General features: G+C 45.9%; 3 protein-coding genes across 3 annotated transcripts in view; 1 reads left to right on the forward strand and 2 right to left on the reverse strand.

Annotated features, from left to right (window-relative positions):
* Glb1 (galactosidase beta 1) overlaps positions 1-27,078 on the reverse strand; it is a 105,090-nt gene extending 78,012 nt beyond the window's left edge. Inside the window, exons 1-2 of the mRNA XM_070006499.1 lie at positions 26,968-27,078; positions 2,606-2,772 (exon numbers count right to left, since the gene is read on the reverse strand). Of these exons, the coding sequence (XP_069862600.1) occupies positions 2,606-2,772; positions 26,968-27,036 (236 nt within the window). The 5' untranslated portion in view covers positions 27,037-27,078. The remainder of the gene's footprint in view (positions 1-2,605; positions 2,773-26,967) is intronic.
* On the reverse strand, positions 17,971-23,830 carry Tmppe (transmembrane protein with metallophosphoesterase domain). The gene has a single exon (XM_070006498.1). The coding sequence runs from the start codon at positions 23,736-23,738 to the stop codon at positions 22,395-22,397; it is 1,344 nt and encodes a 447-aa protein (XP_069862599.1). The 5' UTR covers positions 23,739-23,830; the 3' UTR covers positions 17,971-22,394.
* LOC138817164 (large ribosomal subunit protein eL33-like) lies at positions 24,410-24,698 on the forward strand. The gene has a single exon (XM_070007548.1). The coding sequence runs from the start codon at positions 24,410-24,412 to the stop codon at positions 24,686-24,688; it is 279 nt and encodes a 92-aa protein (XP_069863649.1). The 3' UTR covers positions 24,689-24,698.
* Positions 27,079-27,451: the final 373 nt, after the last annotated feature.

Raw genomic sequence — 27,451 nt, forward strand, 5'->3', positions numbered from 1 at the left:
TCTTTCCTGCCCGGGCTGGCTTTGAACCGCGATCCTCAGATCTCAGCCTCCTGAGTAGCTAGGATTACAGGCGTGAGCCACCAGCGCCCGGCCCAACCTCACCTTTTATGGTATTATATTTATCAGTTTAATTTCCCAAGATAATTAATTTCAGCTCCACTTTCTTGGCTCAATCTATAAACATCTCTTCCTCAAGGTCTCCTTCAATTAGGCTTTACCATTAGCTAGTTGCCTCCATTATAAGTAAAACCATTTTTGTTTATTTGCAGTGCTGGGGATCAAAGCCAGGCCTTTTTTTTTTTCCTCCTCTATGTGTGGGTCCCAGTACTGCCTTTGTAGGTGTGTGTTCCAGTACTGGGGCTTGAATTTAAGCCTTGAGCTCACAGTGAGTGCTCTATTATTTAAGCCACACTTTTGAGTTCCTCAAAACTAGGACTTGATTATGCTCTACCATTGAGCCACATTCATAGCCCCCTATGACAACAATCTTTACAGAAACTGTGTGACAGAAAGGGGGGGGGGTGGAAACAATGATAATTGTTTTGTTTAAATAGTGTAAATATAAAGCAAAAACCAGAATAACATGAACACTAATTCCCATTATAGAAATGTTATATATGCCTGTGTAAAGCATATATACCAAGTAGCTTGCTAAACTAGTAAGAGGTATATTTAAAGAGATAAAACTTCACCAGGTGTTGGTGGCTCACACCTATTATCCTAATTACTCAGGAGGCTAAGATCTGAGAATTGCTGTTCAAAGCTAGTCCTGGCAGGAAAGTCCAAGAGACTCTTATCTGAAGTGGCGCTGTAGCTCACGTGGTAGAGCACTAGCCTTGAGTAAAACAATAAGCTCATGGGGGCTGGGAAGGTGGCTCAGTGGTAGAGTGCTTGCCTTGCATGCATGAGGCCCTGGGTTCCATTCCTCAGCACCACATAAGTAGAAAAAGCCAGAAGTGGTGCTGTGGCTCATGTGGTAGAATGCTAGCCTTGAGCTAAGGAGCTGAGGGACAGTGCCCAGGCCCAGAGTTCAGGCCCCACTACCGACAAAAAAAAAAAAACAACTTCACAACTTGCCTCACAAGTAGGAAGCCCTGAGGTCAACCCTTAGTACCACTAAAAATAAACTTTAACAAAAGTAGAAATAAACCAATGATCCTAGCACTTGGGTGTGGAGGCAGGAAACCTGCAAGTTTGAGGTCACCTGAGCTCCATAGTAATATCCTGTCAATAAATGAACAAATCCCTCAACCCCTATACATACACAAATGATTTTGTCAGGAATTAGCATGGAGGAGGTAAAAATAGCCAACATTTCTGCCAATACTTCCAGCTATCTCAGGAAGCAAACACAAACACGGGGCCAGCCAGTTCTATCACGAAAATCACTTTGATGACCTTGGCCTGAGTTTTTCCCCAGTGTCAGGATTTCAGGGCTCCCTCAAACCTACTAGAACTCATGTATAAACGACTTAAGGGGGAACTTGGGTTTGCCCCTCCCATAGAACCAGAAGAGCATTGAACCATCTGAGGTTGTTATTCTTTTGATACTTGAATAGTTATTGGCCATCCATATCAGCTCTGCCAAAACCAACAAAATAGAGACTAGGTGAGGATGACTGGGTTGACTTATAGCATGGGCATATATAGTCACCCCCAGCAAACCAAGAAGGCATAGGGGTTCAGATATCTACCTAAGCACAAGACTTAAGTTATAAGAGCCAAGAGAAACTATGGCTGCCTACAAACTCCCTTACACTCCAATCCTAGCTGGACCCTTGCCCAAAGATATGACCTTGGGGGAACTTGAATTTTACCAGCCTACCTTAGAGAAATGGGACATAAGGAACATGGTACCTCAAAGTGCTGTCACTTGCCTTTATTGATTGATTGACTGATGGATTGATTATACTGAGGATTAAACTCTGGGCTTTGGGGCTTACTCCACTTGAGCCACATGCCCAGCCTTTTAATTGATATTCAATAAGGTCTCCAGACCTTAAATGGTGGAATCACATCAAATGGTGATTCTACTACCTGCCTAGCTGGGATTACAAATAAGTACCACAAAGCCCAGCCCACCTTTACCTTTTTTTTTTCTCCCCAAATTTCTAACTTTCATGGAGCAACTAGTCTTTATCAAGGTCTATAAAGTTTGTGAATTCTATGAGCTTTGACAATACAGCTATTTCTCCCGCATTAGGTGATATGGACATTTCTTTCCTTTTGCTTGGTGTCAGTTGGTCCCTCTTTCCCTCTCATTCCCTCCCTCCCATCTCTGCCACTGAGTTGCTTAATTCCTTTTGATTAATAACCAGTGCAGCTGATGGGTCCCGCTGTTGTATGTTTTCCTCTGTTTCCCTCTGTTTCTGTGTCCTCCTCCTAGTTTCCACCTTTATCTTTTTAAGCTGGTATTTCATGATGACTGGAAAAAGTAGCAAATTATCTGAATGCAGGTCTAATCAAGTTCATACCAAACACCTCCCAGAAGGCCACTGGCGCCTACTTCCCCATTCCTGAGCAACAAAACAGCTGCTCTGAGAAATGCAGCTGTACTGTTTTCCAAGGCACTCAGTCCCCAGTGGGCACTGAATGTCGTACTTACGTCTGGATGGCATTCAGCCCGGCCATCTTCATCTTCAGCAGCCGGTCCATCCAGTAGAAGCGAGGCACTCGGAAGTAGTGGATGCTTCCTGAGATGTAGCGGAATGGCTTGCCATCCTTGAGGAAGCAGTCCTGATCGTAGTCTACCTCAAATGTCCGGGAGGTATTCTACAAAGCAAGGTGGAGACAAATGAGAACTTCCATCTTCTTCAGAGTTGCAGGCGACGCCCTGCCAGCTCATTCCCATCATTAATGCATGGTTTTCTGGTCTATCAAACAAACTCCTGCTAAGCTAAGTCAGGACCACCCTGTGTGAACTCAGGTAACTGAGTCACTAGGATTCCATAGCTCTAAACCCTCAGAGAGTACTGGTCAAACAGGCTGAGACCACATTCCATTGTGCTGCTCATGGAGACTGGGAACAAAACCACACACATCTGAGCACTTCCATGAGCTCAATATTAGTGTCAGTGGGATCACCAGAACCCATTCAGAAAATTCTAATACAGAGCAAAAAGAAATGGAATAAAAGCTTCATTCCTAGCTGCTTCTCTGCACCCCATAGCAACCCTGTTCCCTTTCTATTCCTACATCTCATCCCTAACTATCCAACCCTGGATCTGGTACCCAGCAGACTAGAGGAATTTTTTTATTTTTTATTTTTTGTTGGTCATGGGGTGTGAACTCTGGACCTGGGCACTGTCCCTCAGCTCTTTAGCTCAAGGTGCATGCTCTACCACTTGAGCCACCATGCCACTTCCATTTTCTGAGTGGTTTATTGGAGATAAGAGTCTCACAGACTTTCCTGCCCAGGTTGGCTTTGAACCGCAATCCTCAGATTTCAGCCTCCTGAGTAGCTAGGTACAGGCGTGAGCCACTGGCGCCTGGCAGCCTAAAGGAATTTTAAGGCAACATTCTTTTTTCCAAGTTATAGGCTGTAATCCAATTTGTTAATAATGAACTGAATTAAGGCAGTGATCAGTATCTTTTTGAAAAGAGAGAATAGAAAAGCATATAGAGTATATAGCAAAGTTTCACTTTATGAAACTTTTGTTGCATATATGTATGTGGTTACATTGTATCGATGTCTCCACTGGGTTGGAAGGTAAGAGTAGAAACATGGTTTGAGGATCATCTGAGGAACTAAAATGCTAGGCTGTAAGATAGAAAAGACCAGAGAGGCTGGTGCAACACTGCACCCCAGTGGATAAAAGAGGTAACAACAGGCTACAGGTGTCCACACAACCCGGTACAAGAAACCATGTGACCAGTGTTCTCCAGCTCAAAGGTCACAGTACTAGTCCATGGTAGGCAACCTATTGGGTGTTACCCTTGAAACCATATAGCGAAGCACTATGAATACTAGATCACATGTGGCCTGAATTGAAGGCAAATAGTTCAGAGTGCACAGAGGCAAATGGATAACATGCAATAAAAGCTAACCCAAGCCAGGTGCCGGTGGCTCACACCTATAATCCTAGCTACTCAAAAGGCTGAGATCTGAGGATCGTAGTTCAAAGCCAGGCCGGGCAGGAAAGTCTGTGAGACTCTTATCTCCAATAAACTACCAGAAAACCGGAAGTGGTGCTTTGGTCGTAGTGGTAGACACTAGCCTTGAGCTGAAGAGCTGAGGGACAACGCCCAAGCCCAGAGTTCAATCCCCCATGACCAAAACAAAAACAAAAAGCTAACCCAAAATAAACAAAATAATTTTTGTGTATGGGTGTCAGGCCTTGAGCTTTTGATCATTAGCACTTTCTTTTTTTTTATTTTTATTTTTTTGTCAGTCATGGGGCCTGAACTCTGGGCCTGGGCACTGTCCCTCAGCAATTCAGCTCAGGGCTGGTGCTCTACTACTTGAGTCATAGCACCACTTCCAGCTTTTTCTGCTTATGTGGTGCTGAGGACCCGAACTCAGGGCCTCATGCATGCAAGGCTAGCACTCTACCACTTGAGCCACAGCACCACTTCCGGTTTTCTGGTGGTTACTTGGGAGATAAGAGTCTCAGGGACTTTCTAGCCCGAGTTGGTTTTGAACTGCCATCCTCAGATCTCAGCCTCTTCAGTAGCTAGGATTATAGGCATGAGCCACCGGTGTCCAGCTTTTTGTTTTGTTTTGAGACAAGGTTTCATCCTATAATTGGTCTGGAACTTTCTAAGCAGCCCAGCAAAGTCTGAAACTTGTGATCCTTCTGCCTCTCTTTCTTTTTTTCTTGACAGTCCTGGGGCTTGAACTCAGAGCCTGGGCACTGTCCCTGAGCTTCTTTTGCTCAAGCCACAGCACCACTTGAGCCACAGTGCCACTCCCAGATTTTTGTTTCTGTAGCACTGAAGAATTGAACCCAGGGCTTCCTGCATGCTAGGCAAGCACTCTACCACTAAACCACATTCCCTGTCCCTGCCTCTCTTCTTAAAATGCTGGGACTCAGGCCAATAATCCTAGCTACTCAGAAGGCTGAGATCTGAAGATCATAGTTTGAAGCCAGTCTGGGCAGGAAAATCCATAAGGCTCTTTTGTGCCAGTCCTGGGGCTTCAATTTGGGGTCTGGGCACTGTCCTGAACATTTTTTGCTCAGGCTATCACTCTATCACTTACACCAAATCTCCACTTCTGGCTGTTTGGAGATAAGAGTCTCAAAGAATTTCCTTCCTGGCTGGCTTCAAACCACGATCCTCAGATCTTAGCCTACCAAGTAGCTAAGATTATAGGTGTGTGCCACAGGTGCCTAATTATGACTTTTTTAAAATTTATTTTATTTTATTTTTGTGAACACACTGTACAGAGGGGCTACAATTACATGGGCAGGATAATGCATACATTTCTTATCAAGCATTGCAGCCTCCTCCTTTGTTTACCCTTAACATCCCTTCCCAGCCTCCCCCCCATCCAATCCTCCCCGCCTCCCCCCCCCACCAACGTTGTAAAGCTCGTTTTCAACATGACAACTTGTACTTCTCATTGTTGCAACAGGTCCACCTGTATCCTTAAACGACTTGTTTTTCCCCATCTCCTCTACAAGTTATACTGACATCAAATATAGTGAAAGCAGGGGTTATACTGTGGGGGAAGGACATACAAAGCAACAAAGAGATAATCTTATAAAAGCGTTAGAAATAAATGCATGAAAGAAAAAAACATTAAAATACATATCTAAGGGTTCATTTTCCTAACATCACATTATCTGACCTTTTCCGCTTGACTCATACATATACTAGATATTGCAAATAAGGGAAACCATGGGACCTATGTTTCTTTGGGCCTGGCTTACTTCACTTAATATGATTTTTTCCAAGTTTTTCCATTTCCTAACAAATGGGGCAATGCCATTCTTTCTGATGGAGGCATAGAATTATGACTTTTAACTCCAATTAATCACCAAAAATCCAGAAGTGAAGCTGTGGCTCAAGTGCTAGAAGGATAACCTTGAGCAAAAAATCCAAGGGACAGTGTCAAGACCCTGAATTCAGTAAGAATTGCCCCACCTCCCCCCACCCCCAAAAACCTAACAGCCCCATGCACGTATTTCTGAGGCCACAGATGAGAACCACAGTTGGAGTGCTTTTCTGCTGGGCAACTGTCCTCCCCCCCAACTCCTTCGTCCCATTTTCTTGGTGCTCTATCCCTTACCTTACTAGCCAGGCTTCACTGTGAGTCCCTAGGTATCTTCTGTGATAGACGTAACTATCGGGGGCTGTGCCACATCTGTGTTTCAGAGGAACCACACATCTGGTTACTCAGCACATAGGTACTTGCTAGTATACAAGTGTTAGAGAGATGTTCGAGCTGAATTGGAGGTCATTTGAATAGTGCCTATTATATGTCAAAGTCAGATTCCACTATCAGCCACCATCTAGCGTTACCTCCGGCTCCACTGAGTTCCTTCCTCTTACACAGGTGGGCCTTCAACTGCCTTCCCTCACCCAGCCCTGCCCAGACTTACTTTGAAATCTCAGATATCAGCCTCCCAATAGATAGGGTTACAGGCACCCATCCTTGCAACAGCTTTTAAAAACAGCAGTCAGGGGCTGGGAAGGTGGCTCAGTGGTAGAGTGCTTGCCTTGCATGCATGAGGCCCTGGGTTCGATTCCTCAGCACCACATAAGCAAAAAGAAAAAAGCCGGAAGTGTCGCTGTGGCTCAAGTAGTAGAGTGCTAGCCTTGAGCTGAAAAGCTGAGGGACAGCACCCAGACCCAGAGTTCAGGCCCCACAACTGGACCCCCCCCAAAAAAAAAAAAAAAACAGCTGTCAGGCTTTTCCTGACACTTGGGGTTTCGGTGGTGATGAGTCACCAGTGCCCAGGCACTGTATTTCTTAAAACTCCCCAATTATACAATATGCAGGCAAGGAACATTGGTCTAAGCCAAATCCTAGGATGCAAGAATCAGCAGAGTGGAAAGGACAAACTGTGGAAGGACTGGCAACACCAGGGCAGAATTGCTGACAAGGAGTACAGGACTGCATTGCAGAGAAAACACCACAGCTGCGGAGGTAGCAGGCGGGGCTGGAAGAAATGGACCCTCAAGTTCAGGCTCAAGAGGCTAAACTTGATGCCAGTGTGTGGAGAACTTAAGAATGACAGGTGTTTTCAGTGTTTGATATTCTGGTGTTTTCCTGAAGGAACAAAGAAGAAGCAGCTAGTGATACCAGGTAGACAGAGGGCAGAAAATGGAACCCACAAGACTGGGTGGTGGTTTAGATACAAGGCACAGGGATTCATTTAACAGGGATTAACAAGTGCCTACTGGCCTTATGGGGGAAATATGAGAGGGGAAGGACTCAGAGGCATAGAGACAGATAGACAGCTGGATGCTGGTGGCTCATGCCTATAATCCTAGCTACTCAAAAAGCTGAGATCTGAGGATCAGGGTTGGAAACCAGCCTGGGCAGGAAAGTCTGTGAGACTCTTATCTCCCAATTAATCACAGAAGAAAGCTAGAAGTGGTGCTGTGGCTCAAGTGTCAGCCGTAAGCAGAAAAAGGAAGATGCCAAGTAAGAATGCAAGGCCCTGAGTTCAAGCCCCCAATAAAACAAACAAACAAACAAACAAAAACCCAGTGAGTTAAACACAAGATGTGGGATGTTCCAAAGTTCGATGATCCAGTTGCTCCAACAAAGCAGTAGTATTAAAGCAATAATATCAATAGAGTATTACTAGAAAATAAAGAACTTAAGTAGAACAACAACCTGGCTTGGATCCTGATTCTGACAAAATGTTTTAAAAACAAAACCAACATTCATTTAAGAAAAATCTGACAAAGGACACAAGACATAGATAGTATTCAAAGAATCAGCATTAATTCTGTAACAATTTATATATCAGCTGGGCGCTGTTATATAATCCCAGCTCAGGAAGCTGAGATGGTTTGAAGCCAGCCTGGACAGGAAACTCAGTGAGACTTTTATCTCCAATTAACTACCAAAATGCCAGAGGTGGAGCTGTGGTTCAAGTGGTAGAGCACTAACATTGAGCAAAAAATCTAAGGGATAGTGCCCAAGCCCTGTGATCAAGTCCTACTGGCACAAAAAAGAAAAAGAGCTTAAAAAAAAAATAGAAGTCCTAAATTCTGGGGCCTGCATGTGGAAGGGTGTTCATGCTGTGTTATCTCATAGAAAAGCTGGAGGGATAAAGAGTGTCTGGGAAGAAGGAAACAGGAGAGACAGCCAGGTGCCAGAGACTCACACCTGTAATTCTAGCTACTCAGAAGGCTGAGATCTAAGGATCACGGTTTGATGCCAGCCCAGGTAGAAGTCTTTGAGACTCATCTCCAATTAATCAGCAATAAAGCTGGATTGGAGGTGTGGCTCAAGGGGCAGAATGACAGCCGTGAGTGCAAAAGTCAACACAGAAGGCTGTAATCCTAGCTACTCAGGAGGCTGAGATCTGAGGATCGTGTTTCAAAGCAAGCCCGGACAGGAAAGTCCGTGAAACTCTTATCTCCAATAAACCACCAGAAAACCGGAAGTGGCGCTGTGGCTCAAGCGCTTGCCTTGAGCTGAAGAGCTGAGGGACAGCACCCAGGCCCAGAGTTCAAGCCCCACAACTGACCAAAAAAAAAAAAAAAGAAGTCAACACATAGACAGGGAGAGACAAACTCACTTATAACAAAACCAGACTTGGGATAAGGAGTCTGTTCTTATTATAACAAAACTAAATATCGTAAAGATCCTACTTCTCAGCACTGTTGCACTGATGATAAATTTTCCAACACATGAACTCTAAGGAGAGTGTAAAGGCTGCAGGTATTGCATGCATGCCTCGCATGCATGAGGCCCTGGGTTCAATTCCTCAGCACCACATAAGCAGAAAAAGCCCAAAGTGGTGCTGTGACTCAAGTGATGGAATGCTAGCCTTGAGCTGAAGAGCTGAGGGACAGCACCCAGGCCCAAAGTTCAGGCCTCACAACCGACCAAAAAAAAAAACAAAAACAAAAAAAAAAAGAACTTTCTTAACATTGGTATTATTCTATCATTGGATGAGGCTTTTGGATTCTGTAGATATAGTCACCTGTTAAAGTTCATCAAGTAGTCCACTTTAGATTTGTGCATGTAAATGTTGCCCTACAATAAGAACAAAAAAGAGCTACAAATATTGATCTCTATAATGCATGCTGAAGCATTTGGGTGGGAAGTGAACACTAAGGTCTACAAGTTACTTCGAAATTAATTTTTTAAAATAATAATGGTAGTGGTGGAATCTTTTTTTTTTTAATTTAATTTTATCTGTGAACATACTGTACAGAGGAGTTACAATTACGTGGGCAGGATAATGCGTACATTTCTTACCAAGCATTGCAGCCTCCTCCTTTGTTTACCCTTCACATCCCTTCCCAGCCTCCCCCCTCCCCCCCAGTGGTGGAATCTTTTTGTTTTTTGGTTGGCCATGGGACCTGAACTCTGGGCCTGGGCATTGTCCCTCAGCTCTTCAGCTCAAGGCTAGCACTCTACCACATGAGCCACAGCACCACTTCCAGCTTTTTCTGCTTATGTGGTGCTGAGAAATGGAACCCAGGGCCTCATGCATGCAAGGCAAGCACTCTACCACGAAGTCACCTTCCCAGCCCTAGTGGTAGAATCTGAATCATAGCCTCTTTCAAACTAGTCTGATTTTTTTTTCCTAGCAAAAGCCTGAAAAAAATTGAAAATTCATGTTATGTTGGGTACCGGTGGCTTGCACCTGTAATACTAGTTACTCAGGAGCCTGAGAGCTGAGGATCACAGTTCAAAGCCAGCCTGGGAAGGAAAGTCTGTGAGACTCCTATCTCCAGTTAACCACCAGAAAACCAAACTGGGGCTGTGGCTCAAAGTGGTAGAGTGCTAACCTTGAGTGAAAAGCTCAGGGACAGTGTCCAGACCCCTGAGTTCAAGCCCCACAACACAAAGAAAGAATGAAAGAAAGAAAGAAAGAAAGGAAGAAAGAAGAAAGAAAGAAAGAAAGAAAGAAAGAGAAAAAGAGAAAGAGAGAGAAAGAAAGAGAGAGAGAGAAAGAAAGAGAGAGAGAGGAAGGAAGGAAGGAAGGAAGGAAGGAAGGAAGGAAGGAAGGAAGGAAGGAAGGAAGGGAGGGAGGGAGGGAGGGAAAAAGGAAGGGAGGGAGGGAAAGGGACGGAGGGAAGGAAAGAAGGCAAGTAAACTGATGTTATCAATATGGTCCCAAGGAATATCAACCAGTGCAGTAGCATATACATGTACACACATAAGCTCAGCATACTTGGTTCTGCAGTCTCATCTCAAACTCAGGTCTTCTTGCCTTCCTGTCCCTACACCAGAAGGATGTGCTGAACACAGAGGCCAGGGTTGCTCGAGTGCAGGCCTCTAGGTGCAGCCCTTAGCCACTTGGGGACATAAAAGGCATGCCACTACCTTCTCCTATCTTTTCAGGAAGGTTCTGGCAGAACCATCCGTTGTCCACAGTTCTATGTTACAGAGGTTTATTTATACAAGCTTTTCCCTTTTTTCCCCTCTTGAATGCCTTTACAAGCCTCCTGCATGCTGAACCTCTGGTTCATATTGTTTCCAGAGGAACCCAGGTTAAGGTAAGTGGTACCAGGAAGGGCCTAAACTGGTGCTCAAAATCAAATACCAAGTCCCTCACCTATGCCGGGCTGAGAGGTCCAGGCAGGACAGAGAAGTGCCGAGGTGTCAACAGCTCTCTTTAGTCGCTGCTAACTCATAAGGATCATGAACTGGCTGGCTTCCATCAACGTATATGGAAGCTCTCAGGAGATAAGACTACGTTCCTTTTGATAAGGAACATGTTCATGAGAGAGGCTCTGTGGGTCCCTGGTTATTACTGGGGATGAGAACATCTTTGCATTATCAAGGAAGGACCACTATACCCATTAAAGCTGGTAGATACAATGATCAAGAAGGCCCAAGCTGGGTGCTGGTGGCCTACACCTGTAATCCTAGCTACTCAGGAGGCTGAGATCTGAAGATCACAGTTCAAAACCAGCCCAAGCAGGAAAGTCTGTGAGACTCTTTATCTCCAATGAACCACCAGAAAACTGGAAGTGGTGCTGTGGCTCAAGTGGTAGAGTGCTAGCCTTGAGCTGAGGAGCTGAGGGACAGCACCCAGGCCCAGAGTTTAAGCCCCATGACTGGAGGGTGGGGGGGCAGGGGCAGTGGCAGCTAATAGCGATCTTATGGAATGGCCCATAAGCCATAGCATCCAGCATGGTGAGATGTTCAGGCAATTGGTGGGGCTGTTGCTTAGTGTGTTTAACAAAATTAAAAAAAAAAAATCTGGCTCACATCCAGAATCCCACCTACTCAGGAGGCTGAGATCTGAGGATCACAGTTCAAAGTCAGCCCATGCAGAAAAGTCTCTGAGACCCTCATCTCCAATTAGCCACCAAAAAGCCAGACGTGTAGTTGTGGAAGCCAAGCTAGAATGTAAGGCTCTGAGTTCAAGCCCCCAGTACCAACTAATGAATGAATGAATGAAAACTTGTGAGTAAAAGGGTGATGTCAGCCACTGCAATGGAAAACTGTGATGCCCTCATTCAGTTCCAGCTTTGGACCAGATCTCTGACATACAGCCAACTGGATGAGGAAGGTCTCTACAATGCCATCCCAGCTACATAATGAATATTCCCCAATCCCTAAGTCCCCTAGACATAGGGTACTTGTGTCCTAAGAGGCACCTCAGGCCTTGCGAATGCTACTGGTTATGAGCTGACACTAATACCAAGGCTATACAATGCTATCATTCCACTGCTTTTACAGTGGCCAGGGGATTATGGGAATCTTGACCCAAGTCCTTCACATAGTAAATCTAGTAAGTCAGAGGAGCACTCTGTGGTTATTTCCCTGGTCCTGAGTGCCAATTGGGATAGTTCTAATTAACAGCCAGCAGAACCCTCTCTGTGTGTAAGAGCCTTTAGGGATCAAGTGGTAATTTCCAAAACTTCTTGCCCTCCCCTTCCCACCCAAAATCAATCTGAAGCATGATCACACTCTGGGAATAGTAGCTGTTGGTGTGTCTTTCAATAAATATTTAAAAGTCATTCCCATTATATCTTCATTCATATATGGTGTGTGGCCCTTTAAATGACAAACTAATTGTGGTGGATGAGGGTAGGCAACTTATTTAGCCAAGTACAGTTCTTGTGGCAGCAACCTTGGTTAGTGTTCAATTGTTACTGAGCAGGTAAAATAACTCAGTCTCTAATACTTGGTCTGGTAGGAATGTTCTAATCTTGTTTCAACCCTATGGCTACAAAGGCATTTTGATCAAAGGCAGTTTGATCAAAAGTAGGACAATAATGTACTCATTCTTTCTTGTCTCAGGGCTATTCTCGCTGTCCAACTCCATAACGTGACTAGCTCTGTCTCTTAGGACATTAATGGACTGTCTTGCTTGACCAACAACAAAGGGCACTACATTATTTGGCTCATATGAGCAGGGATGAGTCTCTGAAACTGAAATGCAGAAAATAAGCAAGGGGGGGGAGTACTAAATCAGCTCCAGAGGAGGTTCATCTAGGGTGCAGCTTGCAAACGAACATCACAGCCAATGTGAACAAGGACAATCTACCTTATGAATTCAAAGTGATGGGGTTAGAGGTGTGGCTCCGTTGGGAGAGCATCAGTCAATGAACAAAAGCATCAGGTCTAAGATCCATTCCTGGTGCTGAACAACAACAACAAAACTGAATTCAAAATCTTCTCCTCTGAGAAGATTCTACCTGAAGTGTCAGCTTCATTTTGAACTTCCTGAGCTGTAGCACCATTGACAGATGATCAAGAAATGGGGTAGGAAGCTGGGCACAAGTGGGTCATCCATGTAATCCTAGCTAATCAGGAGGCTGAGATCTGAGAATCATAGTTCAAAGCCAGCCTAGGCAGGAAAGTCCATGAGACTCTTATCTCCAATTAACTACCAGAAACCTGGAAGTGGTGCTGTGGCTTAAAGTGGTAGAACATTAGCCTTGACCAAAATCCACTCAGGGACAGCACCCAGGCCCTGAGTTAAAACCCACGACTGAGGGAAAAAAAAAAGGTTAGGGAGAGTAGGAGAAAGAAAATCAGAAGAAATGGGGGGGAGGAAAGGAAGCTGCCTTCAGAATTTTTTTTAAATTACACTAAAACACAAATATCTCAATTTCCCTTGTGTGCAAATTCTGAGCCATACCTTGAGCCATAACTCCACTTCTGGCTTTCTGCTAGTTAATTGGAGATAAAGAGTCTCAAGGACTTTTCTCGCCTGGGCTGGCTTTGAACTGCAATCCTCGGTTCCCAACCTCCTGAGTAGCCAAGATCACAGGAGTGAGTAACCAGGGCCTAACAAATTCTCTCTCTTCTAAATGAATTGGCACTGGAATGGAATACTGAAGAAAGATAATTTTATTTCACAGTTGCAGGGGTATGGAAGCATTATTACTTACAAGGCATGAGGTCACAGGTTTTACTCAAATCAAAAAGGAATCCAAGCAAAACAAAACTCACACCTTTTCAGGGCCCCCATATATATATACACATATAATGCAAGCAATGCTGGAAACAAAAACAGTTAATAGAAATGAAACGTCCTTGGACCAAAATATACATCAAGGATCTAATACTGACAAGTGTGATTTTTTAAATTATTTATTTCAGTGGTAAATAAGCATCTTGTAAAAAGAAAAAAAAAACAACACATCAAACATACCATACGTACATAATATTCACATCACCAAGTAACATGAAAATCCCCAACTTTCCTGACTCTCAGGAATAAAAATATTTGTATTTACATTGCTTATGTACATTTCTTGAGTCTCACAAAGAAATAGAAACAGTTCAGTGATATCAGATCACAGGTCATGCTGATTTCATGGAGACAGCTATTCTTTGGATCATTCCAGAAAACTCTGATACCAACCTACTCCATAGGTCTCCATCCCTAGCACCCTATAGACCCTTCCAATTCATCCCAGAGACCAAGGACCTGGATAATTCCTGACATGAGCTAGTCACCTGCAGGGTGGCAGATGCCCCAATCCCTTCTTCACTGGCACCCAAAGCTAAAGGAAGAGGGACAGAGGCTAGGGGACAGGCAGGAGTGAAGGGGGGGGGGTTGTAAGCCATGGGCTTCTCAGTCCCCTCAGTTCATAGATCAAAGAGAAAGGAAAGAAATACTGGAGAAGTATTTCTGGTGATTATAGCCAGGCTGTGGTCATGCCTAAAGCTAAGAGACTGTTGTGGACACACCATTATTTTGGATGGACTGGAGAAGCGACAGAATTGATCATTGGTGGCCATCACTTCCAAACAGAATTGATCATTGGTGGCCATCACTTCCAAGAGAGAGGTGGATGATCAGCTCTGTCTTAAAGTCTACGTTTGTTCATTTATGCATACCCATTTTGTGCTAAAAATATTTTCCCCCTATTCCAAAAGTTTGTAGATAGGAAAGATAAATTACAACAGAAGAGGAAGGAAAATGGTGGGTGGCAGGGAGGCAGAGGAATGAAGGGAAAGCAGACAAGCTGAGTAGTTCTGGATTGCACTCATGTGCATTCACACATTGAATAAAAGTTTTAAAAATACTTTTGGTTGTTGTTTTTTGGTCCATCCTGGGGCTTGAACTCTGGGCCTGGGTGCTGCTGTCTCTGGGCTTCTTTTGCTCAAGGCTAGCACACTACCACTTGAGCCACAGTGCCAGTCCCAACTTTTTCTTAGTAGTTTTTATTGGAGATAAAAGAGACTCACAGACTTTCCTGCCCAGGCTTGGCTTCAAACCACAATCCTCAGATCTCAGCCGCCTGCGTAGCTAGGATTACAGGCATGGACCACGGGCACCTGGCTTGAAACATTTTTTGAGACAGGTCTTGTTATATAGCCAGCCTGCCTCAGCTTCCTGAGTTGAGATTCCAGGCATGCAGCCACTATGCCTAGTTAAAACAATTCTTAACTATTAAAAAACAGAGTGAACAAATGCAGCAGTGGTACTCACTCGGCACTATGTTAAAAATGAACTATACAACTTGTGGGTGCAGCTGAGGGAAAAACAGGGAGGGAAGGGGTGACACTGACTAAAAAGAAATGTGTTTATTACCTGACTTATGTAACTATAATCCCTCTATATCGCTTTTACAACAATAAAATATTAAAAATTAAAAAAAATTAAAAACAGACCTAACTTTCCACATAGGCAAAGGATTAGTTCAACTGAACTTGAAATACTAATTTGACTGCCTTTTAGCCCAAGGGGAATCAACCATATTCAATAGATTCCATTTTGGTAACAACAGGGACTTTACAGTTTCAAATCTAGTAACCTACAGAGTAGGAGAAAGTAATTATATCAGGCCTAGTAACATATAGAGTAGAATAAAGTAACTATATCAGGTTACTAGAAACTAAAAAATTCAGCACAAAAGCCAAATATTTTTTTTTTTAATCACAAGACTAGTACCAAAAAAAGCAGCTTAGAGACAGTGCTCAGTACCTGAGTTCAAGCCCCATGACTAACAAAGATAAAAAGAAAAGAAAAGACACTGCAGCCAATATTCCTGGCGAGTGCTGAGGCAAAAATCACTAATAAGCTGGGAGCGGTGATTCAACTATAATCCCAGCTCCTCAGGAGACTGAGAGCTGTGAATCACACTTCCAGGGCCAGCCCAGGAAAGAAAGTCCACAAGAGGAAGTGGCGCTGTGGCTTAAGCGGCAGAGCGATCGCCTTGAGCGCAGGGACAGTGCCCAAGCCCGGAGTTCAAGCCCCACGACTGACAAAAAGAAAAAGAAAAAAGTCCACAAGATTCCTATCTCCAATTAAGCACCAAAAAGCCAGAAGTGAAGCTGTAGCTCAAGTGGTAGAGAGCTAGCCTTCAGCAAAAAAGTTCAGGGATAGCACCCAGGCCCTGATTTCAAGCCCCAGTACCAACACTAAAAAAAGAAAGGAAGGAAGGAAGGAAGAAAGAAAGAAAAGAAAAGAAATCATCAATGAAATACCAGAAAGCTGAGCTGAACATATTAAAAGTACTATACAAAGTTGGGTGCCGTGGCTCACGCCTGTAATCCTAACTACTCAGGAGGCTGAGATCTGAGAATCATGGTTCAAAGGCAGCCCAGGCAGAAAAATACATGAGACTCTTATCTCCAATAAACAACTCTGAAAACCAGAAGTGGCACTGTGGCTCAAGTGGTAGAGTATTCACCTTGAGCTGAAGAGCTCAGGGAAAGCGCCCAGGCTCACAGTTCAAGCCCTACCATGAACAAAACAAAGTACTACATATATCAGGTGGGGCTTATTCCTGGAATATAACCTTAGAAAGTCATCCATCTGGGAGAGAGCAGGGGAAAAAAAAGAAAGAAAAGAAAAAGTACTCTTTATCTAACTAAGAAAATTCAAAAATAGAAAATCAATCCATGTATTTTTACCTCATTAATAGAATGGAAAGTAAAAATCACATGACTACCCCATCTGAAGCCAAAGAGCAAAATTCAACCTCTTTCCTGACTAGGAACAGAAGGAAACTACCACAACATAATGAAGGCCATAAATGCAAAGCTCACTGCTAATATTATACTCAGTAGTGAAAGAGATTAGGAATGAGGTAAAGACAGCTGTTCTTGTCACTTAAATTCAAAAGAGTAATTAGGGCTGAGGAAGCATTCAAACCAGAAAGGGAAGAAGTAAAATTGTTTATGAATGATCTGGTCTTACATACACATAAAAACTCATAAAGATTCTACAAAAGGACACTGTTACAATAAATGAATTCAGCAAAGGCACACAATACAAAATCACCACAGAAAAATCAGTTATTTCCATGCACTAACAATCCCAAAAGGAAATGAAAACAAATCCATATATAAAAGTATTAGAAAGTATGAAATGAGTTTGATCCTTGTGGTTCACGCCTATAACTCAAGCTACTCAAAAGAGCTGAGAACTGAGGATCAAGTTTTGAAGCCAGCATAGACAGAAAAGTTTGTGAGACTCTCATCTCCAAATAACCAGCAAAGAGCCTAAAGTAGAGGCATGGCTCAAGTGATAGAGTACCAGCCTCACGCAGAAAAAGCCAAGAAAGAGCACAAAGCCCTGAGTTCAAGCCTGAGTACTGGCATGCATGCACACACACACACACACACACACACACAAAGAAATAAAATGTTTAGGAATAAATCTAACCAAGGAGAAAAAAAATCTTCTTTTTTTTTTTTTTTGTCGGTCGTGGGCTTGAACTCTGGGCCTGGGCGCTGTCCCTCAGCTTTTCAGCTCAAGGCTCTACCACTTGAGCTACAGCGCCACTTCCGGTTTTCTGGTGGTTTATTGGAGATAGGAGTTTCAAGGTCTCTCCTGCGGGGGGGGGGGGGGGGGGGGGGGGCTTTGACCCGCGATCCTCAGATCTCAGCCTCCTGAGTAGCTAGGATTACAGGCGTGAGCCACCAGCGCCCGGCTAAAAAAATCTTATAAAGTAAAAACAATAACACGGGGCTGGGAAGGTGGCTCAGTGGTAGAGCGCTTGCCTTGCATGCCTGAGGCCCTGGGTTTGATTCCTCAGCACCACATAAGCAGAAAAAAAAAAGCTGGAAGTGGCGCTGTGGCTCAAGTGGTAGAGCACTTGCCTTGAGCTGAAGAGCTCAGGGACAGTGCCAGGCCCAGAGTTCAAGCCCATGATCAACAAACAACAACAAACAATATTGAGCCGGGCGCCAGTAGCTCACACCTATAATCCTAGCTGTTCAGGAGGCTGAGATCTGAGGATCGCGGCCATCCCAGGCAGGAAAAGTCTGAGACTCTTATCTCCAATAAATCACCAGAAAACTAGAAGTGGTGCTGTAGTTCAAGTGGTAGAATGCTAGCCTTGAGCTGAAGAGCTGAGGGACAGCTCTCGGGCCCAGAATTCAAGCCCCATGACCCCCCCCAAAAAAAAAAAAATATATATATATTACTATATATATATATATATATAAACACACACACACATATAGAAAAAGAACAAAAACAAAAGACTCATATTTACCAATTTTTCAAAACATATTACTTAACACAGTACAAAATAGTATGGTAATGGTATAAAGACAAACATTAATGGAAGACAACAACAGAAAGCCCATGTACATGTTCAAATGATTTTTACAAAGATGTCAAGACCACTTGAAGGAGAAAGGATAGTCTCTTCAACACGGTGCTGGAAAATTAGAAATCCATATAGAAAACAGTGAAGCTAGAGTCTTATAACATAAAACCCAAAGAGGGATAAGGTTGTAGATCAATGACACAGCACTTGCCAGGCATGAGGCCCTGAGGTTGATCTCTAACCCCACAAATTAAAAAGAAACCTGATTCTGGTGGCTCAGGGCTATCATACTAGTTATTCGGGCGGCTAAGATCTGAGGATCAAGGTTTGAAGCCAGCCCCCCCACACTTAAAAAATTTCAATGAGACTCTTATCTCCAATTAAACACCAAAAAAAGCCAGAAGTGGAGGTAGTAGAGTGCCAGCCTTGAACAAAACAAGCTAAGCAAGAGTTCGCAGACCTGAGTTCAAGCCCCAGTGCTGGCATAAATAACTAGATAAATAAATACTATTGTCATCCATTGCGAACATCCATCCCCCCTTTTTAAGGAATAAATCTGAGACAAAAATCACATAAAATGAAAACTATAATAACAGCATACTACACTGTTTTTTCTTTACCTCGTAACTTAGCCACCTAACCATGAGCAATACAAGGAAGAAACACAAGTTAAGAACATTGAGCCTGGGTGCTAGTACCTTATACCTGTAATCAAGCCTAGCTGTTTGGGAGGCTGAGATCTGAAGATTGCAGTTCAAGGCCAGCACAAGCAGGAAAATCCCGAGAGGCTTATTTCCAAATATTTAGCAAAAGGCTGAAAGTAGAAGTGTGCCTCAAGTGGTAAGAGTGTTGGGCTTGAGCACCTTGAATTCAAACCCCAGAACTGGCACTCAAAAGAAAAGAGCATCATTGGACAGAGTCGCCAAGGGTACCATGGGGAACTACAGTCCAGGGCACATTGGACAGCAGTGGAGATGTTTCTGCTGCCCAGGCAGCAAAATCAGACAAGAATGAGAAGCTACAGACTGCACATATCCATTTCCTTTCTGCTAATAGAAAAGCACTGGTCAAGCAGACTTTGGAGTGGATGAAAACTATGACATCTAAAAGAAAGTGGAGAGATAAGGATGCAAGATAAAATAAAAACAAAACTTGAGGAAAGCTTATTTCACCAAGCCTGGAGTAGTGATGGGAAAAATCCAAGAAACTACTAGTATGAAGGGCCATAGTGGCTCATGCCTGTAATCCTAGCTATTCAAGAGGCTGAGATCTGAGGAACATGGTTCAAAGTCAGCCCAGGAAGTGAACTCTTATCTCCAATTAACTATCAGAAAACCAGAAATGTAATAATCCTAGCTACTTGGAAGGCTGAGATCTGAGGCTACAGGTTTAAAGCCAGTCCAGGCAAAAAAGACCCCAGGAGACTCTTTATCTCCATTTAACTCACTCAAAAACCAGAAGTGGAGCTGTGGCTCAAAGTGGTAGAGTGCTAGACTTGAGCAGAAGAGCTCAGTGACAGTGCCCAGGACTTGAGTTCAAGTCCCACAACTGACAAAAAAGAGAGAAAGAAAGGAAAAGAAAGAAAGAAAGAAAAAAAGGAAGGAAGGAAGGAAGGCAGGAAGGCAGTCAGGCAGGCGCTGGAAGTGGCGCTGTGGCTCAAAGTGGTAGAGCATTAGCCTTGAGCAGAAAAGCTCAGAAACAGTATCCAGACACCAAGTTCAAGCCCCATGGCTGAAAACAAACAAACAAAAAAATAGTAAAGTAACAGGAATGGCAACTAAGCTACTGACTAGAAGCAGCACCAAAAGGTAGGAAAGAAATGGCACCAACTGGTTAAAAGGTGAGACACATGAGAACTGAAAGGGCACATGAGAATAAACCCCAAATGGGGCTGAGTCACAAGGGTGGCAAAACTGGTAGAGGTAGCCAGCGGGAGGCAGGCAGGAACTGAACGCAGATACACCCCTCCAGAATCCCAGCATTTCCGTAAAGGCTTTATAAAAGAGACCTTCCTACCGACAGAAGCACCTCCCAGCTCACTGAGCACCAGGAAGCACTAGGTATCATGCTGTGCATTCCCAAGCCCCAACTGTTCCAAAAACTCTGACCACTAAGTCCAGCAGAGGTCTTTACCAGGCCCCAATGTGTTAAAAACTTAAGGTAACACAGAGTACTCATGGCTTATGCTGGGCCACACAGAACTCAACAATCATCCAACAAGACAGTCTTATGCGTGACAACGTTACTTTAAGATTGAATAAAACCAAGGCTCTGTGAGGTCAGCTCACTGCAGGATGCTGTCCCCTTGGTGAGCAGCAGGGTGAGCCCCTCTGGTCAGAGAGGGCTGTCTGTGTGCCTAATCACAAAGACTTTGAGCACCAAGTCTAAAAATTACCCAGCTAGACATCACTGCTGAACCCAGGGCCCTCTCAGTGAAGACTCAAGGGCGTCCCAAGATCAAAGTCTCCCTAGCCTCTAGCAAGGACAGAACTAACAAGTTCCTCCTCCAGAGGGTAATCTCTCCTGTTTTGCTGCAGGACAGAGGCTCCAGCAAGGCTCAACCTCAGATGAACAGAGCCAAAAGCCACTCCCAGGCCCAGCATATGGACTGGAGTTTGCCCAGTAGGAAGCACTGTGCCAACATTCCACAGCCAGGGCGGGAGAAGGAGGAAGCAAGCTGACCCTACACAAACAACAGCTTCTTCATAGTACACAAAACCTGCGCTTCCCACGAAAAGATCCAAAGCGGAAGGCTGGAGGAGCTCGTTTCCTGCTTCCTCACATGGAACAGCCAGCCAACACAGAAACAGGCAACTCCTTTACAGACCTGCCTTCTGCTAGGTAGAAGTAAATTGAAATCAGCCTCAATCACTGTGAAGGAGTATCAGGTTCTAGGGTTCTGTTTGTCTTCTTTTTATATTTATTTGCATGAAACTCATTGGGAACATATAAAGCTACTTAACCATTGGTCTATGGAAAGAACTTTCTGTCAGAGGTAGACCTGGTTTCTGGCCCCAAATATCTGAACACATACACATAAATACACACAGACACAAAGAAGACAGACAGACAGAAACAGACAGACAGACAGACAGACACACATACACACACACACACACACACACACACACACAGTGCTGGGGCTAGAACTTAGGGACACACACACACACACACACACACACACACATACACACACACACAGTGCTGGGGCTAGAACTTAGGGCTTCTCCCACACTAGGCCACATCCTCAGCCCTGGTAACCTATCTTGTCAATTGGTAGTCCCCTATCATTCTTTTTAGTTTCCTCTTCTCTCAGTAGGAAAGCAGCCTCTCCTAATTACCTCACCCAAGGGTTATATAAAATGCAACCAGGCAGGCAAAACCCTTCTGAGGTTTTAAGCAGGAGCTGCATCACCAGCGCTGGCCACCATGCTCATAGTTTCTTTCTACCCACTCCAGCCCTGTCCAGGCCAGCAGCGGGCAGTTGAACAGTATCACTCAAGTTAAACAGTGGGATGTGTTGTTTCAGTAGGTTTTACAAGTGCCTTCAACAAAGATGATTCTGACAGAATCAAGAAGGGAAATAACTTCCCTTCCCAACCAGCAGGGCTTTCCATCTGCTTGTTTCCCTGTATCACCTAGCAGCCTTGCTCCATACCCAGAGTGATTGGACCAACAATTCTAGAAACTATCCACATAGTAAAAGGAAAGGCTCCTGTCCCTTCCCAACTCTTAACTTTTCTGGGTGGGGAGGGGGGCGGCTGGTCATGGGTCTTAAACTGTGGGTCTAGGTGCTGTCCTTTAGCTCTTCAGCTCAAGATTAGTGCTCTATCACTGAGCCACCATGCCACTTCCAGCCTTTTCTGTTTATGTGGTGGTGAGGAATCAAACCCAGGGCTTCATGCATGCGAGGCAAGCACTCTACCACTGAGCCACCTTCCCAGCCCTCCAACTCTGCATATTCTTAAAGCTCTTTCTAAACCCCCACATTGTGGATCAACATGGCACACGGTGCAGGAAGGCCTTGTGCCACCTCTGCTGGAAAACAGAATCATGGCCTCTGTTATGTGCCTTAATGCATCTTAAAAGCAATTGACCACCTAGAGTTAAGCCTGCCTGAAATACCAGGCAACCCAATCATAAACCATTGTCCGTGACAGGTTGTGGCCAAGGGGACCCTGGCAGGGCTGGGCAGGAGAGGCTGGAGGAGCAAAGCAGGCAAACTACTCTGAAGGATCAGGCTGGGGTTGGGGGGAAGGAATGAAGGACAAGGGCAGGGGCACTCAGGGTGCCCGCTGTAGAATGAGCTCGGTGATCTCCGCTCTGCTCCCCAGTCTCATGGGTATCCCATAGTAGGCCGTGCCTGGGCTGACATATACATATGTTTCCTGGGCCACTCGGTAGAGCCCAGCAAAGAAAGGGTTCAGGAGATACACTGCCACATTCAAAGGGAAAATCTGCCCAGCATGTGTGTGCCCCGAAAGGATCAGATTAATATCCGGACGTTCCTGGAGGGCTCTCTTGGCAGCCAGGGGTTGGTGAGCTAGCAAGATAGTGGTGTGGCCTGGGCTACAGCCCCCCAAGGCTTTGGCAAGATCCATGCCATGACCAGAATAATGAAGAATGTCTGCTTCGATATCATCCACCCCTGCCAAGCAGACCCAGTCTTTTTCTTCCCCACCCTCGTGCTGGGTCTGGGTGGCAGAAATCTTCACGTTATCATTGTGAAGAGGCCGGACGTGGAGGGATTCCAACAGTGCAAACCAGTTGCTGACATCTGACGTGTAGTATTCATGATTGCCTGTGACAAAGTAGGTGCCGAGTCGAGAACGAAGCTGGCCCAAAGGAGCGACAGCCGTGCGCAGGACGGAGGCTTCTGAATCAGACAGGTCACCCACAATCACGGTGATGTCTGGTCCCAGGGCATTCACCATCCTCACAAACATCTCCATCTTGGTCCTGCCCACTGTGGGCCCCAAATGAATGTCTGAAAGAAGCGCAATCTTGAGGTTGTTCATAGAAGAGGGCAGCTGATGAATGGGCACCTCCACAGTCTTCACAGCTGGGGGCTGCGCAGCATTCAGAAGCCCAACCACACTGAGCAGAGTGGTCACGAGGACTGCCAGCACAGGCCTGAGTACCAGCTTCCTCGTCTTGTCAAGGCTGCCCACAACCCTCCCACTTCGCCAGGCCAAGAGCTGGTAGGCCTGCTCCATGCCGCTGAGGATACAGAGGAAGAAGAGCATGATGATATAAGCGCCCAGGCAGGAGTAGGCTGCCAAGGAAAGGAGATAGGGCTCCTCGGCCACTAAGAAGACCATGGTGAAGAAACTGGAATGTGCCAGGGCCAGAAACAACATAACAACCAGCTTCCAAAGCTGAAAGCAGGTGGACTCCCCACTGGGGAAGGGGCAGAGGTTGCTCACTATGCTCCGCCATATGTAGAGGGAGCCAATAAGCATGAGTGAGTTGACAAAGAAGGCAAGCTGCAGGCGAAACAGCCACCGCCAGGCCCTGAGCTCAAGGCTCTCCGCCAGAAAGGAGCGGGAAAGGATCATGGAAACGAAGACAGTGACAGCAGCCAGGGCAGCCTTAGAGCCCAGGGACAGCTGCCTGAAGAGTGCCATGTTCTCTTGCTCCTGAAGCGTCCCCACCAGTTCTGTGCAGGTGGGCACTAGAAGGTGAATTCCTTAGAAAGGACAGTGGCCAAGAAGAGACTTCCAGGTCAGCTCCGCCTGCAACCAGGAACCGGCATCAGCTTTGTGGGATATTATAGAATCCTTGCCCCCATTCAAAACCCAAAGGCTGCTTACATCTGTCCAACCCACCCTGAATCTAAGTCACTCAAATATCATTAAGTGGCTACACTTGACTATTAAAATATAGAGCGTTGAAGTGATGAGCAGATAGGCAGTGTGTTTCCATTTTGGTTTTTTTATGTGTGCATGCCAGTTTTGGGGCTTGAACTCAGAGCCTGAATCCTGTCCCTGAGCTGTTTTGCTCAAGGCCAGCACTCTAGCATTTGAATTATAGGCATAAACCACTGGCACCCTGATAACTAACAGTGTTCTGTATAAAATGTTTCCAAAGAGGCTGGGAAGGTGGCTCAGTGGTAGAGCGCTTGCCTTGCATGCCTGAGGAACTGGGTTCAATTCCTCAGCACCACATAAGCAGAAAAAGCTGGAAGGGGGGGGGCTGACATTCAACTGGTAGAGTGCTAGCCTTCAGCTGAAGAGCTGAGGGACAGCACCCAGGCCCAGAGTTCAAGCCCCACGACCAAGAAAAAAAAAAAGGCAAAATGTTTGGAAGGCTATGGTGCAAGGCCATTTTTGCTGGCTATAAGCTGGGTCTCTGGAAACAAAGGGAGCACACGGCTCTCCTTAAAATTGAAGGCATTTATGCCCGAGGTGAAACAACACAGTTAGGCAGCAAGCCTAACAAAACCAGAGTAATCTGGGGAAAGGTAACGCGTGCCCACGGAAACAGTGGCATGGTTCATGCCAAATTCCAAAGCAACCTTCCTGCTAAGGCCATTGGACACAGAATCCGTGTGATGCTGTACCCCTCCAGAATTTAAACTAATGAAAATTAAAGTAAATCTGTGCTCTTGTAAAAAAAAATATTCCAAAATGAGTATGAACTGTTTTTTTGTTTAAACAAGAAAATCAGTCAGGCACTGGTGGCTCACGCCTGTAATCCTAGATACATGTAGGAGGATGAGATCTGAGGATTGCAGTTCAAAGTCCACCTGGGCAGGAAAGTCTGTAAGACCCTTATTTCCAATTAACCACCAGAAAACCAGAAGTGGTGGAGTGCTAGCCAAAAACACAAAAGCTTAGGGACAGCGTGTAGGCCCTGAGTTCAAGCCCCACAGCTGACCAAAAAAAAAAAAAAGAAGAAAAAGAAAAAAGGAAAGAAAGAGAGAGAGGGAAAAACATTACATTAGTACCTCCAAAAGTGTGGTCTGGGAGCCTCTCAGAGCAGGTCCATTTAGTCAAGACTTTTTTCATAGTAACCCTAAACCATCACTGTTTCCATTCTCTCTCCCCATGAGTGTACAATGGAGTTTACCGGACATGTGCTCTGGCAACAGACCATATGCAAGAATGTAAACAAATGAACTCCTCCCTCAAATTATGGCATAGATACTCTTATTTCCCTTGAGATATATTGTTTATATTAACATTTGAGAGATTGTTTTTCTTTTTAAAGAATAACATATTAAATTTTCACCTATGATAGTTGTAAATAAACCCAAACAAGGCAATGATGGAAAGCCAGCCTGGAAACTTCCTTCCACTCTAGATCCAGGAGTCTAGTAGGAACACCTAGACACCTAAGTATTCCTGGGTTGATGCCAGCTTCCCCGTGTGGACCACCTAATGATGTCAGCATGGTGACCTAGAATCTGAAGGCTACTTACTCAGTCCACCAGTTCCTCCTTCCCTTCCACCCTGATAATGGTTAAGATTTGCTGTCTCCCCTTCTGCCTGAGTCTGTTTCCTTGAAATCTACCCCAATTCCACCTTCACCACTGGTTCTCACAACTCACTAGCTCAGACCCAGAGCTGCTCCAGGTCTACAAGGAAGAAAACCTAGTCTACAAAAGAAGGCAGGAGAGGGAGTAGCAATTTGAGAGGGTGTCTTCCCAATGTAAAAGCATTCTTAGCAGCTGCGTTCCAAACACTTAAAATTTTCAAGCACGGGTGCTGGTGGTTCATGCCTGTCATCCTACTCAGGAGGCTGAGATTCTGAGGATCACAGTTCAAAGCTAGACTGGGCAGGAATAGCCCGTGAGACTCTTTATCGTCAACAAACTACTCAGAATACCTGAAGTGGTGCTGTGGCTCAAGTGGTAGATCTCTAGCCTTGAGCACAGAGTCTCAAGGACAGAGCCCAAGCCCTGAGTTCAAGCCTCAGGACCAGTAAAAAAAAAAAGAAAAGAAGAAAAAGGAAAAAGAAAGAAAGAAAGAGAATCTCTCCATTTTCTACCTTGGTTTTTAAGTTTCTGAATTTTCTCTGTTCCAGACCCACATATGCATAGCATTTTATCAAATGCTATGTAACTTAACACGTCAATGGGCACAAATTTCACTAACCTGTACTTAAAACATGCCTTTGATCCCAGGAGATACCCAAGTTTAAGCGCCCCGCACGTGCGGCCGGGCGCCTGCCCCTCCTTCCCGCAGAGGCCAGGCCGACCTCCCAGAGGCGTCCCCGGGCCTCACCTACTTGCTCCTGTGCGTGGCTGGAGGCTCCCTGCAGCTGACCTGGTCCCCCATTCCACCCGCACCGCCAGACCCCAAAGGAAAAGCGTCCCCACCGACGCGACGGGACACCCAAGCCCAAAAGCAGGCGGCGGGGACTGGCGAGAAGCCGAGTAGGTGCGTGAACAGGGAGATTACCCAGCAGGAAAAACTCCCTCCACCCTCCCTCCCGCAAAGGGGGGCCTTTCTGACCCCACTTTTCTCCTTCCAGAGCGTTCTGCAGAGCACCGGCTCGAGAGGGGTGGGCGGCCCGCATCCGAGGCCGCGCGAGGGCGAAGTCCCTCCGGTGGCCTCCCGCTTGCTCAAATGGGGAAGCAGGTCCACGCGAAAGGGGCGAGCAGAGCGGAACACAAGCGACCCAGCCTGCCGGGAAGGACCCGCGTCCGTTCCGCCCTCCCGCCCGCCCCTGGCAGCGGGCCGGTCCACTGCCTGCGCCCCGTTGGCCGCCTGCCCGGCCGGCGCCAACACGTTCGGGGATCCCCGGATCCCCGCCCTGCGGTGCGGGATGGCGAGCGGCCGCGGCCTCGTCCCCTTCCCAGCCATCCTGCCCTTCCCGGTGCATCCCCGCGCGGGGATGCCGCAGACTTACCCAGGGTGCAGAGTCCAGCAGCAGCGGAGCCAGCAGCAAAGAGAGTGCGGGAACCAGGATCGCCGGCATGACCGCCCGTGCGCCCGGCCTCCGCTGCGCTCCGCTCCGCAGTGGGCGCCGGGGCCAGCCGCTTGGCCTCCCCGGGCCGAGGACCCGCCGCCTGGGCCCGCCCCGCGCAGTCTCCGCCCCGATCCCTCCCCTGCCGCTCAGAGGTGGCCGGGAGGGGGGGTTGCGGGCGCGGTGGAAGGGGGAGCCCGGCTCTGCCTGGCCGACCGCGTGATTCAATGTATAGGCTTAGGCTTTGACCCGAGAAGACCCTTTGGAATGGCGACCCAGAGGCCCTGCTGTCAGCAGCGTGATAACACGCACATTCAGAGGCATTTCCTTGCTCCTCCGCGAGGAGGGGAAAGGAGGAGATTGATAACAACTAAACCTAAATGCGCTACAAAGAATCTTAGCCTCATAAAACCCTACTCCGGGGACT

This window comes from Dipodomys merriami, unplaced genomic scaffold, assembly GCF_024711535.1.
Source record: "Dipodomys merriami isolate MVZ:Mamm:240054 unplaced genomic scaffold, mDipMer1.0.p SCAF_7, whole genome shotgun sequence".
Classification (NCBI taxonomy): Eukaryota; Metazoa; Chordata; class Mammalia; order Rodentia; family Heteromyidae; genus Dipodomys; species Dipodomys merriami.